Source organism: Dipodomys ordii, unplaced genomic scaffold (assembly GCF_000151885.1).
Source record: "Dipodomys ordii isolate 6190 unplaced genomic scaffold, Dord_2.0 Scaffold174, whole genome shotgun sequence".
Classification (NCBI taxonomy): Eukaryota; Metazoa; Chordata; class Mammalia; order Rodentia; family Heteromyidae; genus Dipodomys; species Dipodomys ordii.
This window is the reverse complement of record NW_012267390.1, coordinates 635676-651202: the sequence shown is the minus strand read 5'-3', so window position 1 is coordinate 651202 and position 15527 is coordinate 635676. Positions and strand designations below refer to the sequence as shown.

Below are 15527 nucleotides of genomic sequence, written 5' to 3'. Positions count from 1 at the left end.
GCGGGGCCCGGAGGGACGGGGAGGAGCTCGGAGGGGCGGGGCTCGGAAGGGCTTGGAAGGGTGGGGACTCAGGAGGACCAGGCTGGGGCTGGACCGGGGAGCGGGACGGGACCATGCCCTGGGCCTTGGGTCACCCCCGGGACAGACAAAGCTCTGCAGCGCCCCGGGCCCGCCCGCAGCGCCCCGTCCTGGGCTCATCTTGCATGCCCTCCGTGGTCCGGCTCCTGTCGAGGCCACAGTCCGTCCATCTTCCACCTCATGTCCGTGTCCTCCCAGTCCTCTTTTTTTATTTTTCTGCCAGTCCTGGGGCTTGAACTCTGGGCCTGGGCGCTGTCCCTCAGCTCTTCAGCTCAGGGCTGGCGCTCTACCACTTGAGCCACAGCGCCACTTCCGGCTTTTTTTGTGCATGTGGGACTGAGGATCGAACCCAGGGCCTCACGGTGAGGCATGCGAGGAAGCACTCTGCCGCTGAGCCACCTTCCCGCCCTGCTCTTGCTTCTTGACCCTCCTGTGGCGGCTTCTGCGGTACCCAGGGTGCGGCCCTGCAGCCCCCGCCGCCTGCACCGGCATCGGGGCTCAAGGCACCCCAGCAGTTGGCTTCAGGAGAGAGCACAGAGATGGAGAAGGCATAGAACGAGGCTTCTCGTAAACAGAAAACATGCAGCACATCACCATGCTGTCTCTCAGTATTCTAAATCGGATTTGTTCTTTTTGGTGTGGCTTGAACTCAGGGCCTTGAGCTTGCTATTCTTTCGTGGCTGGTGCTCTACCACTTGAACCATACTTCTACTTCCTGCACAATGTCAGATTGCAGCTAGGATTACAGGTGTCAGCCACCAGTGCCCAGCACAGGACAGCTTTGACCTTTCCCTGCTGACACATTTCCTAACGGCATCCATCCATGTACTGTTGGGATGCAAGTTTGTCTTCTTCCTCCACTGCAGATTATGCTGGAATAAACATTCTTAAACTGAATCGTGTCCACTGTGTGTGATGTACACAGGGCAGCCTTAAGAAGGGGAACTGACAAAAACATCAAAATAAAAGGTTCCCTCTGTGGACAGTGCCTTCTCCCGCCCACCCGCAACCCGGGCAACACCTGGCTCAGGAGACAATGGCTCATCCTGGCCACAGCCAGTGGCGGTTTTGGACATGTGACTTGCTATCTGCCTTGTTAGAGTGCCGGTCCTGGCCTTGTGCAAGGACTCTACCAGGGAGGTTGGGGACAGCAGCACTGTACTGACTAAATAAACCACACCGAGCAGCCGTGAGGCGGGCCCGGGAGGGGGGGCGTGTGCAGTGAAATCGGTGTCTTCACCCCAGAGAGTTTCACGTAACCATGAATGTGTGCGTGGACACTCTTGGCCCAGGACTCATGGCTTCATCCATGGGTGGAGCTGTGGAACCCTGACCCTCTCCACTGGACATGGGCCTCGGCTCTGGTTGCTGGCTCGAGGTCCTTTCCAGGCGGCGTGGGCCTGGCTTGAGGTACATTTGGCTTTGACAGGAGCTTCTGGGCTATTTTTCAGGTGGAGATGGGGCTACTGGGGGTGGTGTGGATGTGTTAGTTACCTTGCTCCTCCTCCTGCCACTTTCAGCAATCTCCTGCCTCAAAAGGTCTTTGAACTCAGGGATGTAGGTTATCCGTGAGCTTTTTCACTCATGGTTAGTGCTCTACCCCTTGAGCCACAACTCCACTTCTGGTTTTCTGGTGATTAATTGGAGATAAGTCTCATGGACTTCTTCTGCCTGGACTGGCTGTAAATCGTGATCCTCTGATCTCAGCTGCCTGAGTAACTGAGATTACAGGTGTGACCGGGTCTTGAGTAGTCCTTCCTGCTTAACCTGGCTTCCTCTCTGTGGCTTTCCATCAGCCAAGCCCATAAACTAGGCCTGTCCTGGAGCCCTCCAGGTTGCCTGGACTCTGGGACCCCTTCCTGAAACTGATGGAGAACTCAATCCTGAGCCAAGGAAAGGAAAGCTGCAGCGTGGTGATGGACTGGTGGAAGCCAGTGCCAGGCGTAAGGGCCATCGCCAAGACTCCGCCAGCTCCATCCCAGGAGGCCGACTCTCCCACTGAGCACAGGAGGCCACAGCAGCAGCACTGCAAACAGCTGGAGAATCAGGGAAGGAGAACACACAATAAACTGAGTCCCATTCTACAGCATCCAGGTTTGGTTTTATTGTAGAATTTATAAAATTCCAGTGTCATCCACATTTATGAGCCTTTACACATATTTGCATATAATCTCCAAATTCCAAAGTTAAGGCCAAGGGATGGATGTTTCCATGGAAACAGAGGGCATGGAAGACATCAACAAGGAGGAAAAGCTCCGCCCACCCCTGCTCAGCCCCAGCAGTTCAAACTGCAGGGGGTCAGCCTGGTACAGTCATTTCACGGAGCTCAGAAACGACTGAAAAGAAGGCCCTGAACAGCTTTGGATGGGACTCACATCAACAGCACTTGGCAATAAATGGAGACGTGTTCAAAAATTACCTTCTGGGAGAAAGGAAGGGACTATTGGAAGAGGAGAGGTGGGGGGGGGGTACCAGAGGAGCAGGGGAAAAGGAAGCAATATGACCAACAGGAAAACACCTCAAGCTCATGCAGCCCTCCCTCAAGGCCCCCAGGAGCAAGGCCCCTCTGGGGACTGGCGGGAACCCTGGCCTTTGCTCCTGGTCCCATCTGCCCAGCCTCAGGCTGGCTGCTACCCAGCTACGCAGATGCTGTACCGTAAGTGGCGACCTCTGGTGTGCTTAAGACCAACTCAGAGCAGAGACCATCCCTAGGGGCTAGGGAACGGGCACAAGTTGGCTGTCTAAGCAGCCCACACATCAGGGGCAGGACACTTACGATGGCTACTAAAGCACGTCTTCAGTCCCCACTGTGGCCTGTGGACCCTGATTGTATCCCAGCCACACCGAAATGGAAGAATCTACCGAGGCTGGGAGGGTCCTCTGCCTCTTACTTGGCTTCTTTTTGCAATAAGCGAACCAACAGCTTCTCTTTACTGAAACCAGGACTGTGACACCTGTCTCTAAAGCCAGCAACCTGGGATCAGTGCCTGTGGCCTGCCCAGCTTGAGCCTTCGAGGGCCAGGCACCTGGGAGCCGGGAGGGAGAGAGCATTCTATGCGGGACCAGCCTCCAACCCTGCTCCATTCCACACCCAACTGCAGCCAGCCAGGACCAACCACACTTGACCAGCCTCCAACCCTGCTCCAGTCCACACACAGGGCCCACATCCAACTGCAGCCAGTCGGGACCAACCACCAGAAGGCAACTTGGGGGAGGGAAATAAACTACGCACGACAACACTACCGCACTGCTGAGGTAGAAAGAAGGCGACTGAACACAAGGTGCCCGGGCTGCGCCACGGGGGGCAAGTGGAGATGGCATCAGAGGCAAGCAGCCCCCACCCAAGGGGAAGCAGGCTTCCTGCTCCCTGCCACAGAAGGCCGGGGAGCAGACACGCGCGGCCCCACCTCCACCGTGGAGCCGAGGCCTGCAGGGACGTCGGACCCACAGGGGTACGATCGGTGCTGGACACCCTGGTCTCCAGCCTTGGCCCCCCACCCTGTGGCCTGAGCTAAGCAGACTTTGGCAGTTAGAGGAGCTGACTGTGTTCCACAAAGAAGGTCTGGTCGACAGAGAGCCCGTGGGAAGGAGGTGGGAAAGGAAGAGGGCAAACATTTTGGCTTTTATAAAGTCAAGGAAATTTATTTCCTGAGGTCATGACACAGGAAGTCGACTCCTAGCCGCTGCTGTGGAGCTCTGGTAATGGAGGTCAGAGTGCTGACTGCATGCTGGGTGGGCCAGGAAGCTGGAGTCTGTGTTATCAGGAGATGCTCAGTTACTTTGCTTAGTGTTGAAAAGTGTGCCTGTCCCAGAGCACAGTGCCAGGGGCAGGTGGCTGAGCCCACTGGCTGCCAACCAGGCTTCACTGCGAGACCTCGGGGAGGGGGAAAGAGCGTCAACAATTTACCAGGGTCCAGCTGCTGGGTCAGATTGAGACAAACCGTGGTGTGGCTAGGTTCAGGTCAGCAGGCTGGAGAGCTTTCTGCCTTTTGTTCATTATCGCTTGGGCCCCCAAGGGAGGGTCTTAGGGGCCACCTGAGCCCCAAAGCTGGGAAATTCCTCAGAGCTGCTCATATCGGGAGCCTGTAGAGCGGGAAGACACAGCTTTAGCCTGGCACGGCTCTCCCGGCTTGAGCGGTTCCTGAAGCCACCGCCGTGACCCCAGGAAGCGCAGGAGACACACTTTCCCCTGCTCCTCACTGGTTCTTGGGCCATCGCCAGCCAGCCCCCCTCCCAGATGGGAGGAAGTGTCACCTGACCTTCTCACTGCTGCTGGCAGTCCAGGGAGCATCCCGCACCACGAACCCCTTGGAGGGGGCCTTGTATTCCTCGTGTGCCGGGGGCTTCATGTAAACCTGCAGGGCCTCGCTGTCCACCACGTCGGCCAGCTACAGGGGTGCAGGGTGGTGTGGGTCAGTCTGGAGCCCAGGTCAACCGAGCCACCCACCAGCTCACCCCTGTACCACCCTGTCACCTCTGGCCGGCCAGGACCCAGGCCATGCGGAGCAGGCTGCCTCATGCAGCCCCGCCCACCCAGACTCACCCCTGCGCCTCCCAGTCTCCTCTGGCCAGGACCCAGGCCATGTGGAGCAGGCGGCCTCATGAGGCCCCGCCCACCCAGGCTCACCCCTACGCCTCCCCATCTCCTCTGGCCGGCCAGGACCCAGGCCATGTGCAGCAGGCTGCCTCATGAGGCCCTGCCCACCCAGACTCACATATTCCTCCTCCAAGTTAAGGATGTGGTCGATGGCTTCCTCCACGTTCTCCGGGAGCCCTGTCACAGTGACGCAGTTGGGATCTGGAGCTCCACTCTGCGGAAAGCGAATGTCCACCTGGAAGACACAGGACCGCAGAAGGCATCTGAGAGGGCTCTGAGTTCACAGACACTTGGGGGCGGCCGCTTCAGCGTGCAGGTCCATGTTGTCTGTGCGACCCCACCGGCTGAAAGCAGAGTGCCCCAGATGTGCCCACCGACCCCTCCTGCGCCTGCGGTGACTCCTCAGACAGGAACCACCGGGCTACCGCTGTCCTGACAAAGCGTGGACCCTCAACTCTGAGCTTCCAGTTGGCTCTGGGGCTCACCTTGAACTCATCCATGATTTTGCGGATGGCTTTGCCCCGGGCACCAATGATGCGGGCATGGACACGGTGGTCCAGCGGGACGTCCTCAGAAACCATCTGCTCAAGCTCACCCACAATTTTCAAGATGGCATCTCGGGCAGCTTCTGTGTTCTTCTCATACCCCGTGATGGTGATCTGGTCCTGGGCCTCAAGAGAGGAGAACGCAGTCAGAGAGGGGAGGCTCTCTGGGTCAGAGGGCCCAGCACACAGGCCGCCCGCCCCTCGGGGAAGGCATCGGCACAGGTGTGTGTCGCGTGGCTGATGTGACACAGCAGGTTAACCATGTCTGATCAGTGCCAGTCCTTTAACACCACCAAAAAGACAGTCAAGACACAAGAGCAGAAAGGCAGCCGACCACAAAAATGGAGTCCAGACAGTAGGTACAGACAGAGACCACTGTGGAACAGAGGCTACGCCCCTCAGCCTCTACTTTGCGCCTGCCTGAAGGCGCACCCACTCTCACAGAGCACCCATCCCTCAGAGCTTGCCTTCTTCCCCAGCTCTCCCCAGCTCCCTGACCCCCAGTTCAGGCCGCTCATCTCACACAGGTGGGCACCACCACATTGGAAAGAAGGGAGCAAAGGCATACAGGGCATACAGAAGGAGCCGTGTAAACAACATAGCTGTAACCCCTCATCCTCACAACAGTGGAAACAGGTTCACAGCAAAACACTCTGAGTAGGGCCACAGAACAAAAGCCTGGAGGTAAGCCAACATGTCCCAGGATCTGAGAGGGAAGCAAGGGACACTCAGGGGATCGGAGAACAGCAGCTGGAGACCCTGCTGTCCAAATGAAGGCCAGGTGGTAGAGGAGGTAGGTTCGCTGGGGGCAGGCACGGCGGACACCTCCTCCAGCAGGGGTCTGAGCGGCTGCACGTGGGAAGTCTGAATATGAAAAAGATGTGCTCGTGCAGTCACTGCCCGTCATGAAGATTACCTAAAACAGCCTCAAGGGAAGACCAGGCCTTTTTAATCGTGAGTAAAGCAGTGGTACTCACTAGACACTGTGCTGAAAATGAACCATGCAACTTGCTGGCAGGGACGGGAGGGAAAAAACTGGGAGAGAGTGGGGGATAGGGTGGCACTGCCCCCAAAGTGACATACTCATCACCTGACTTATGTAACTGTCACCCCTCTGTATATCACCTTTATAGTAAAAGTAAAGCCACTAAAAAATTTAAATACAAATAAAAATTGGGGGCTGAGAATGTGGCTCAGTGGTAGAGGGCTGGCCTTGCATGTATGAAGCCCAGGTTTGATTCCTCAGCAACACACACAAGGAAAAAGCCAGAGGTGGCACTTGGCTCAGGTGGTAGAGTGCTTGCTAGCCTTGGGAGCAAAAGCAGCTCAGGAACAGTGCCCAGGCCCTGAGTTCAAGTGCCAAGACTGGCCAAAAAAAAAAAAAAGGGACGTGGTACAGTAGACTTGCTCTCCTGGGCTCAGTGGCCCTGGCCATCAGTTTGTTGGACTACAGTAGTGTTGATCAGAGCTGGATCACATCCAAAAGCAGCACTGGCAGCAGGACAGCCAAGCTTAAGGGAGAGAGGGACCTGGAAGTCTGTGTGAGTGGAGGTGGAGGTGAGACGGGGCTGCCCTACCCGCTCCACTTCATGTGAGTGCAACAGGACGCACCAGAGCTGCAGAGAAGGGAGACGCTGGAGGACAGCTGTGCATGCCGGGGCAAGGCGCAGGAAGGCCCCGCTGGCATATGGCGTTGAAACCTCATCCAGAATGCAGGCACTAAACCCTGGCTCAGCCTCAAGCTAAAATCAGACCACAGAAGCCCTGCCCGGTCCGGGCCCAGGGGGAAGCTAGGGCGGCAAAGCCCACACACGCCAAGTGCTCCCCGAGTCCCAGGAGGGCCTCCCCCTCACCTGGCTCCCGTCATCCTTATCAGGAAACTGGATGTTCACATCGTGCTCCAGGCGGATCTGCGTGATGACTGCCCCCTTCCGCCCAATAATCTTGGGATGGTATTTGGGGTCTACAGTGACACTCAGCTTAAAACTCCGTAAAGCCTATGAAAGAAACAAGGGAGGAGAATGAGGTGGAGAGCACTCCATCTACAACTAAGCCAGGTGCACCCACAGCCATTCCAGTGCAGCCTTGACAAACACCAGCTAGATATCCCCAAACCCTGCTTACAGCTGGCATTTAGCACTTTTGACCCTAAAGAGCCAGGCACCTCCTCTCTGCCTGACTCCTGCCACACTTCATCATCTGTCCAAGTGAGCACCAGAGACCCTGACCACTCACACCCACTCCAGGTGATGCTGTGTTTGAAGCAGGCTGCTATGGGAAGGCCAGCACCTGTCCTCAGGAAGCTCAGGGCAGGAAATGAGCTGCTCAAGCTCTTGGTGCTACACGGAGAACTTGCCAACTACAGTTAAGATGAATCAGTTTAAGGAAAACATTCTGAATCTTTCAGGATTTGGTATGAAAAAGGCCAAGAGTGTCCAGGGAATAGACAGCTGTGGCCCCCCATGGCCTGAGGTGGGATCTGGCTAGAGTCCAATTCAGGGCAGGGTCACAGCATGCGAGAAGGCTTTGAGGCTTCAGAATTGTCACGTCACCAGACTGTTCTGGTGGGAAAACACAACTTTATTCCCTTAGAAGGGCCAAGCTCTTTTAACTTTGCCTTCCACACAAAGGGCTCCAGGGTGTTGTTAGTGTGTTGTTAGGACCGCACAGCAGGACCCGCAGGCCTCCCTATGGGTCCAGGAGTCTGAAGTGTACTGGGCTGAGGGCCCAGCCGCAGAAAGCCTCCGGGGCGTGTGACGACGCTGCCGCCTGGGGCCCACGACGGCTTACCCGGTCCTCCTGCTCAGCCTGCAGCTCCTTCACTCGCTCCAGCAGCCCGGCCTTGGCCCGGCCCAAATTCGCAGCCAGGCCAGTGATGGCAATGATGTCAGACTGCAGCTCAGGAGCCGGGACGTGTATATTCACCTGTGTGGTCAGACAGGAATGAGTCTACGTGGTGGGCCTGGGACTCGGAGGAGGGAGAGTGTGGAGAGCCGTGAGGGAGAACTGGAGGGGAGGTCAGTGCTCAGTCAGGAGTCAGCAGAGGCGCGTGAACTGATCAGCAACAGCACTTTGAAGGCCAGATGGGAGAAATCTCCAGCGACTCCAAGGACAGGAGCTTACCTCAAACTCATCCATCATCTTTCGGATCCCGCTGCCTTTCTGCCCAATGATGTATCGGTGAAGGTCAAAGGGCACCTCCACTTCAATGGTGACTGGAACCAATGCCTGCAGAGGAAGACAGTGAAGGCTGGCCAGGAGTAGAGGGCAGATTTCCAGCCCCACGAGCCTGAGGACAAGAGTCTTTCTGCAACCTTTTGTCAGTGTGCCTATGCTACCTGGACCGCTCATGAAGAACAAACACAGACACAGTCTGAGGAATCAGCCTGTACCCCAACGGGAAGAGGTAGGCGCAGGACACAGCCACATCTCTGATGCTATGTCGGCCGTGGCAAAGAGACTCTCCTGGACAGCTCCTGCTTAGACTCACGGACCACTGCGCACCTTTCTCCATTGTGGTACCACAGTGCTTCTAACAGGACCCAACACAGGGCCACTGCTCAACAAGTACCCGCCCCACAAATGACTCACAGTTACGTGAAGCCTGAGCTAGATTACACCCACTTCAGGAGTCAATGGATCCTGAGACCAATCACATACTGCTAACGAAACCTCTCCACAGCCCCCCTGCCCAGGGCCCAGAGCTGGGACCAGCCGCCTGTGGTCCATGGGAGGAGCTGTACACTCCAGGTCCTGGAAAGGGAAGTGGCCACCCTGGCTCTGTGACAGCTGAGCACGGCCACAGTCTGTGTCAGCACACTCGGGCCAGGCGGGAAGCTCCGCCCTTGGGGAGCAGGGGGACAAACGCACCTCAAGGGCTTCCTTGGCGGCTTCACACTTCTCCTTCCGGCCTGAGATGATGATGATATCGCACCTCCTGGGAGAGCCAGGATCTGCCTCTCTGCCCTCCCCGGCCTCATCGCCATTCTCCTGGATGGCTTGCTCTGCACTCTGCCCTGGAGAACAGGAAAAGCAGCCAGTGGACAAGGGCCCAAAGATGCATGTGTGTGGCAGCCAGTGTCATGTCGTGAGCACATTCAACGCCTGTCAAGACCCGCTTGGGCCTTGGGGTGGGAAGACACTTGCTCTTGGAGGCTGCTAGGGCAGGGTGGGGGCAAGGAGCCAAGCTTAGCTCCCTCTCTTACCTTTAAAACAGTGAACAGGTAGCCCCCTCCTGTGTGCCCGTGCACACGTGGGCATGCACATTCCCCCCCTGCCCTTTTTTTGGTGCTGATCCTGGGGCTTAAATTTAGGGCTGGGGCACCATACCTGAGCTTTTATGCTCAAGGCTAGTGCTCTACCACTTGAGCCACAGCTCCTCTTTCAACAGTTTGTTGGTCAATTGGAGATAATAGCGTCACCAACTTTCCTCAGATCTCAGCCTCAGCAGCTAGGGATACAGGCGTGAGCCGTCAGCGTCTGGTGCTCCACCCCTTTTCTCAACTAACAGAGCCATGTTAACAACCTAAGACTTGAAGGAGATAGCAGTGATCAGCCCCACAGCGTGTGTGGAGCCTGACCACGAGGCAGAGTGCACCAGGGCAAGGGACTGCCACGCAGTCAGGTCCGGGGAGCAGCCCTGGACAGCATTTGAGAAATCTGAGAGTGTATTCAGGGACAGGTCAGATTCTAACTTAAGGAAGTAGAATCCAAAATGAGGCCATCAGAACAGGGAGGCTGGCAGGAGGCTCTGAGGAAATGTGTGCACCAAATACTTGCCCAGACAGCATCTTTCCTGGCATTTTGGTGGTTACTTACGATGAGAGCCTCATGGACTTTGCCTACCTGGACTGGCTTGGAATCCAATCCACAGACAGATCTCAGCCTCCTGAGTAGCTGGGACTACAGGAGTGCGTTACCAGGCAGCGCTCTGCAGGACTCCGCTTAAAGACTTTAAGTCAGAGCTTCCTGTTTGCTATGCAGCCACTCTGCCACTTGAGCCATAACCTGATCCCCTTTTCCTTTTCTTTCTTTCCCCAGTCCCGAGGCTTGAACTCAGGGCCTGGGTGCTGTTCATAAGCGTCTTTTGCTCAAGGCTAGCACTCCACCACTTGAGCCATGGTGCCACTTCTGGCTTTTTCTGTGTATGGGTACTGAGGAATGGAACCCAGGGCCTCAGGCATGCAAGGCAAGCACTCTACCACTGAGCCACCTTCCCAGCCCCCCTTTTTCCTTTAGTCCTATGTGCATAGGGTCTCTTGTTTCTGCTGAGGCTGGCCTGGATCACAATCCCTATTTAGGCCTATTTGGTCCCCTAGTTGGGACCGTAGGTATGAACCACCACACTCAGTTTATTGTGTGAGATGGGGTTTCAATAAACTCCTGCCTGGGCTAGCCTTCTGACCTCTGGCTGAAGGATACGTCTAATACTGGCCAACTATAATACTGTCTATGGACTAAATACTGCTGTGTAACTTTGATGAAAATGTGCCACTGTTTTACGAGAATGGCTGGATCCGTAAGAATTATCCACTTTAGGGGCTGGGAAGGCAGCTCAGTGGTAGAGCGCTTGCCTTGCATGCCTGAAGCCCTGGGTTCGATTCCCCAGCACCACATAAGCAAAAAGAAAAAAGCCGGAAGTGGTGCTATGGCTCAAGTGGTAGAGCGCTAGCCTTGAGTTGAAGAGCTGAGGGACAGTGCCCAGGCCCAGAGTTCAGGCCCCGCGACCAGACCCAAAAAAAAAAAAAAAAAATTATCCACTTTAGAGATATGTTTAAAAATTTCACTCAACTGATTCAGGAGAAAACACAGGAATAGGGAAAGGGTTGAAAAAACATTTTTTGACTTTGGAGGGTAGGAAAACAGATGCAGCTTTACGTAATGTGTGGTTCTTGACTAAGTGTGAACTGTATCAAAACTAAACTGCTCAAAGAACTACACAGAGATGGTATGCAGATGAGGCAAGTGGGTTTAATTAGCTTCCTACACAAACAGCAAACCAGCTGAAATGGCCGTGTGTGACAAGGGCCAGGGTGCTGCGACAGCAATGCTGTGGCAGGCTACAGGGTCACTGCAGGCCCGGCCCACGGAGATCCCAAGACAGGACTCCACGGGGTGTGCCTCCTTCATGGAGGTCCCAGGACAAGGCACTACAGTGCACACACCCCCTCCCACATACCAAGCAGAAAGGCAGCCACTTGGGTCTTACTGACCAACTGTGCCATCAAAGAAGGCACGTGTGCTCTCACCCGGGAGCTAAAAGGCCCTCCCGAGAACAGGATGGAGCCCCCACAGGGACACATCCACAGTGCTGTGCAGCAGGCAGAGGCTGCCCTGGGTATCAGAGTGAAGTCAAGTAAGTGATGTCATTCAGTGCTCTCCAGGAAGACATTGAGAACACTTGGCTCCTCTTAGGCCTATCCCCTGTGAGCACACACAGGGCCCAGCTCTAAGACCAGGTAGGAAGCTGTCCTGAACCTCTGGAAGGCCCTTAAAACCACAAGCAGCAGCCAAGCCCCACTCCCGCACCAGAACACAGGGCAGGACAGCAGCACAGGAGCACAGAGCTGACTCGCAGAAATGGCACTGTCAACACAGGGGCAAAGGACCCACCTGGGTTTTCCTCTCTGTCAGGGAACTTAATCTGGACATTGTAATCCCGAGTGATCTGCTGGATTCTGGAACCTTTGGGGCCCATGACAGATCGATGGAACTTCTGGGGTATAGCACATTCCACTGTGACTTGAGCTTCCTGAACAGAAGCACAAAGAAAAAAGAGCAGAGCTCAAAACCGTCAGGTCAATATTCCATCCTCTTTGGTGTCCTGGTGGGAGGGCCCACATGGCTGAGGAAGGCCTCCTGCAGGGAGAACCAACACAGACATGGCCAAGGAGGCAGCCTTCTTCCTGCAGAAGAGCCAGAGACAGAAAACACCGACTGCCTATAGCACAAACACCCTCAGCCATCTACCGCATAGCTTGAATAGAAAATATCTACTAAAAGTTGGGTGCTGGTGGCTCACGCCTGTCATCCTAGCTACTCAGGAGGCTGAGATCTGAGGACCAAGGTTCAAAGCCAGCCTGGGCAGGAAACCCTGTGAGACTCTCCAAAAAAGCACAGAAAACTGGAAGTGGTGCTGTGGCTCAAATAGTAGAGCGCTTTTCTTGAACTGAAGAGCTCAGGATTCCCTGAGCTTTGGCCCAGAATTCAGCCCACAACTGACAAAAAAAGAAAGAAAGAAAGATAGAAAAAGAAACTATCTAGTAAACACGGGAGGAGGAAGCACTGTCCCCCCAGAGCAAGCTGCGCCAAAGGCCCGTCCACGCAAGGTGGCCTTTTCTTGTTTCAGCCTTGGGCTCCCTGAGGCCACCAGGCCATCCCACAGAGGGCATCAGGCCCTGTGGGCGGCAGGCAGGGAGGAAGGTCCCGGAGGAAGGGACATGCACTTAAGACTGCTTTAGAAAACCCAGGTGCTCTCATGTGACTCTTCTACTGCTTCACCGATACCCTCCTATCCTTCAGTCTGGGCCCTTTGCTACAAAGAAAAAAAATAGGTCCTTTCTAGATCGTATTTTTTCCCCTCCCTCCCCCTACTCTCCCACCTCTTTCTTTCCTTCCTTTTGTGTGCTGGTACTGGGTTTGAACCCTGGTCTTGGCACTCTACCCTTTTGTGAAAAAGCTCAAGGTTGTGCTTCCACTGAGCCTCACCCTCAGACTGTTTTTGCTGGTTAACTGGACATTAGAGTCTCTCAGATTTGTCTTTCCCAGATGGTTTCGAATAAGGATTGTTGGATATTTTCTTTTCTTTTTTTTGTTGGTCGTGGGGCTTGAACTCTGGGCCTGGACACTGTCCCTCAGCTCTTCAGCTCAAGGCCAGTGCTCTACCCCTTGAGCCACAGCACCACTTTCCGTTTTCTGGTGGTTTACTGGAGCTAAGAGTCTCATGGACTTTCCTGCCCAGGCTGGCTCTGATGAACGATTCTCAGATCTCAGCCTCCTGAATAGCTAGGGTGACAGGCGTGAGCCACTGGCACCGGCTCATTAGATATTTTCTTAAAAACAAAAAGGCCGCTTGTCAGTCATTGTGAGGCCAGAAGCAGGGATGTGCTTGAGGCCCAGCAGCTACTCACTCCTGAGTGGACTTTGGAAATACGAGCCCGGCCAGGAACCCACCAGGTCCTCGATGATCTCCTGAATGCGCTTCTTGGCCGCCTCCACACAGTCCTTGGCGCCCTTGAGGGTGACCTTGTCACTCTGTGTGCCCGAGCGTGGGAAGCTGACCATCACCCCACCATATTCTTCAGCAATCTCCCTCAAAACCTGGCCTCTTCGTATAACAAAATGGCGGTGGTGCTTGGGTTCCACCAGCATGTAGTCTTCAACCACATTATCCTGAGGTGTTGAGAGAAGAAAATGAAACGTGCTCCCCCCCCCCCGCATGGCACGCACAGAGCGGCAGCCCAGGCCTGTGTCCTACCAGGTTCTGAATCAGGGCCTCCAGTTCCTTCTGTGCCTCGCGGACAGCGTCCTCCTTCCCTACGATGGTGATCAGGTCCTGGTCCTTGTCCTCAGCTACTGGGAATATGATGCGAGCTCCGGTGCTGTCACGTACCTTGCGGATCTTGCCACCCCCTTTGCCAATGAGGAATTTGTGGTATTCTGGCTTGGCTCGGATATCCACGGTGAAGCTCTTGGTTTGCTACAGAAATCAACTCCACATATATTAGCCCCACACCACCTGCCTGGAGCACAGCACAAGTGAATGAGAAAGCCTAGAGGACATGGCATGCGGTGAGCACCGCTAATTGTACAGCATCACACTCCCAAGGGGGGCCAACGGCACCTGACCTCACAAGACAGTCTGGGCAAAGAGGCCTAACTGTGGAGACACACAGAACTACAATTGCCACGAATCTGCGATGATCGGCATCTCCAAGCCACTGCCTGAGGGGCTCTACTGCAGACCTGCCTTCATCTACTGGCTTCCATACCAAACCAACACAAAGCACTGCTGGGCCAGCATCTTCCCTCCAGACTAGCCTAACTAAAAAACTCTCAGGCCAAGCTTGGGGCATCTCCAGCTACCAAGGCCACAGCTGCGAAGGGCTCTGCCAAGAAGGCAGAGCGCAGCAAAAGCTCTTGGAGTGCCTTCTGTATACCAGTGCTCCTGGCAAGAGTTAAACTGAAAAACAGAAAGCCACAAAGGCACATCCTGCTATTTTGTTTGTTCGTACCTGGAGCACACCATGAAGAATACAGAAAAAAACTGGCTAATATGTATAGCTTAAACAAAACCAATTTGGTTGAGGCAGATATTCACACACATCAACATTATTTCAAAGCCAATGCCTGGCCAGGCACTGGTAGCTCATTCCTTTATCCTAGCTACTGAAGAGGCTAAGATCTGAGAGTCCACGTTCAAAGCCAGCTTGGGCATCACCTTCAATTAACCACCAGAAAGGAAGTAGCTGTGGCTCAAGTGGTAGAGTATTAAAGTTCAGGAACAGTGCCCAGGCCCCAAGTTCAAGGCTCAGGACTGGCACACACACAAAAAAGCCAATGCCTATAATAACAACACTTGGGAAATAGAGGCAAGGGGACTGAAAGTCCCAGGTTACTCTGGGTTACAAACTAAGACTCTCAAAAAACTGAAATAATCATCAAAACCAAGAGATTGGTTAAATATACAAACAGAACACTAATGGTCTAAAAAAAAAAAAATTATAGCCAGGCACTGGTGGCTCACACCTGTAATCCTAGCTACTCAAGAGGCTGAGATTTGAAGATAGCAGTTCAAAGCCAGCCTGGGCAGGAAAGTCCATGAGACTCTTATCTCCAATAAAGCAAAGAAAAGCAGAAGTGGTGCTGTGGCTCAAGTGGTAGAAGAGCTCAGGGATAGCACCCAGGGCCAGAGTTCAAGCCCCATGACAACCAAAAAAAAAAATCAGAACCGAGTACTATGGCTCATGCAACATAGCTATATAAGAGGCTAAACTCTAAGAACTGAAGTTTGAAGCCAGGCTAAGCTGACAAATATGTGATTTGATCTTAACATCAATTAACTATAAAAAAAAAAAAAGCATGAAGTAGAGGCATATCATGTGGTAGAATACTGGTCATGAGCAGAAGAGAGATAAAGAAAGATGAGAAAGCCAGGTGCCAGTGGCTCAGGCCTGTAACCCTAGCTACTCAAGAGGCTGAGATCTGAGGATCTCAGTGGGAAGCCAACCTGGGCAGGACAGTCTATGAGAAACTGGAATTAGAGGTGTGCTCAAAGTGGTAGATCACTAGCTTTATGTGAAAAAAAA

At 54.3% G+C, this 15527-nt stretch overlaps 1 protein-coding gene across 1 annotated transcript in view; it reads right to left on the bottom strand.

Annotated features, from left to right (window-relative positions):
* Nucleotides 1-3692: 3692 nt before the first annotated feature.
* The window catches only part of Hdlbp (high density lipoprotein binding protein), a 96957-nt gene continuing 85122 nt past the window's right edge, over nucleotides 3693-15527 (bottom strand). The window contains exons 17-28 of the mRNA XM_013033647.1: nucleotides 14305-14386; nucleotides 13697-13918; nucleotides 13393-13611; nucleotides 11833-11971; nucleotides 9091-9236; nucleotides 8344-8448; nucleotides 8011-8145; nucleotides 7074-7217; nucleotides 5161-5346; nucleotides 4794-4910; nucleotides 4338-4466; nucleotides 3693-4161 (exon numbers count right to left, since the gene is read on the bottom strand). Of these exons, the coding sequence (XP_012889101.1) occupies nucleotides 4075-4161; nucleotides 4338-4466; nucleotides 4794-4910; nucleotides 5161-5346; nucleotides 7074-7217; nucleotides 8011-8145; nucleotides 8344-8448; nucleotides 9091-9236; nucleotides 11833-11971; nucleotides 13393-13611; nucleotides 13697-13918; nucleotides 14305-14386 (1711 nt within the window). The 3' untranslated portion in view covers nucleotides 3693-4074. The remainder of the gene's footprint in view (nucleotides 4162-4337; nucleotides 4467-4793; nucleotides 4911-5160; nucleotides 5347-7073; nucleotides 7218-8010; nucleotides 8146-8343; nucleotides 8449-9090; nucleotides 9237-11832; nucleotides 11972-13392; nucleotides 13612-13696; nucleotides 13919-14304; nucleotides 14387-15527) is intronic.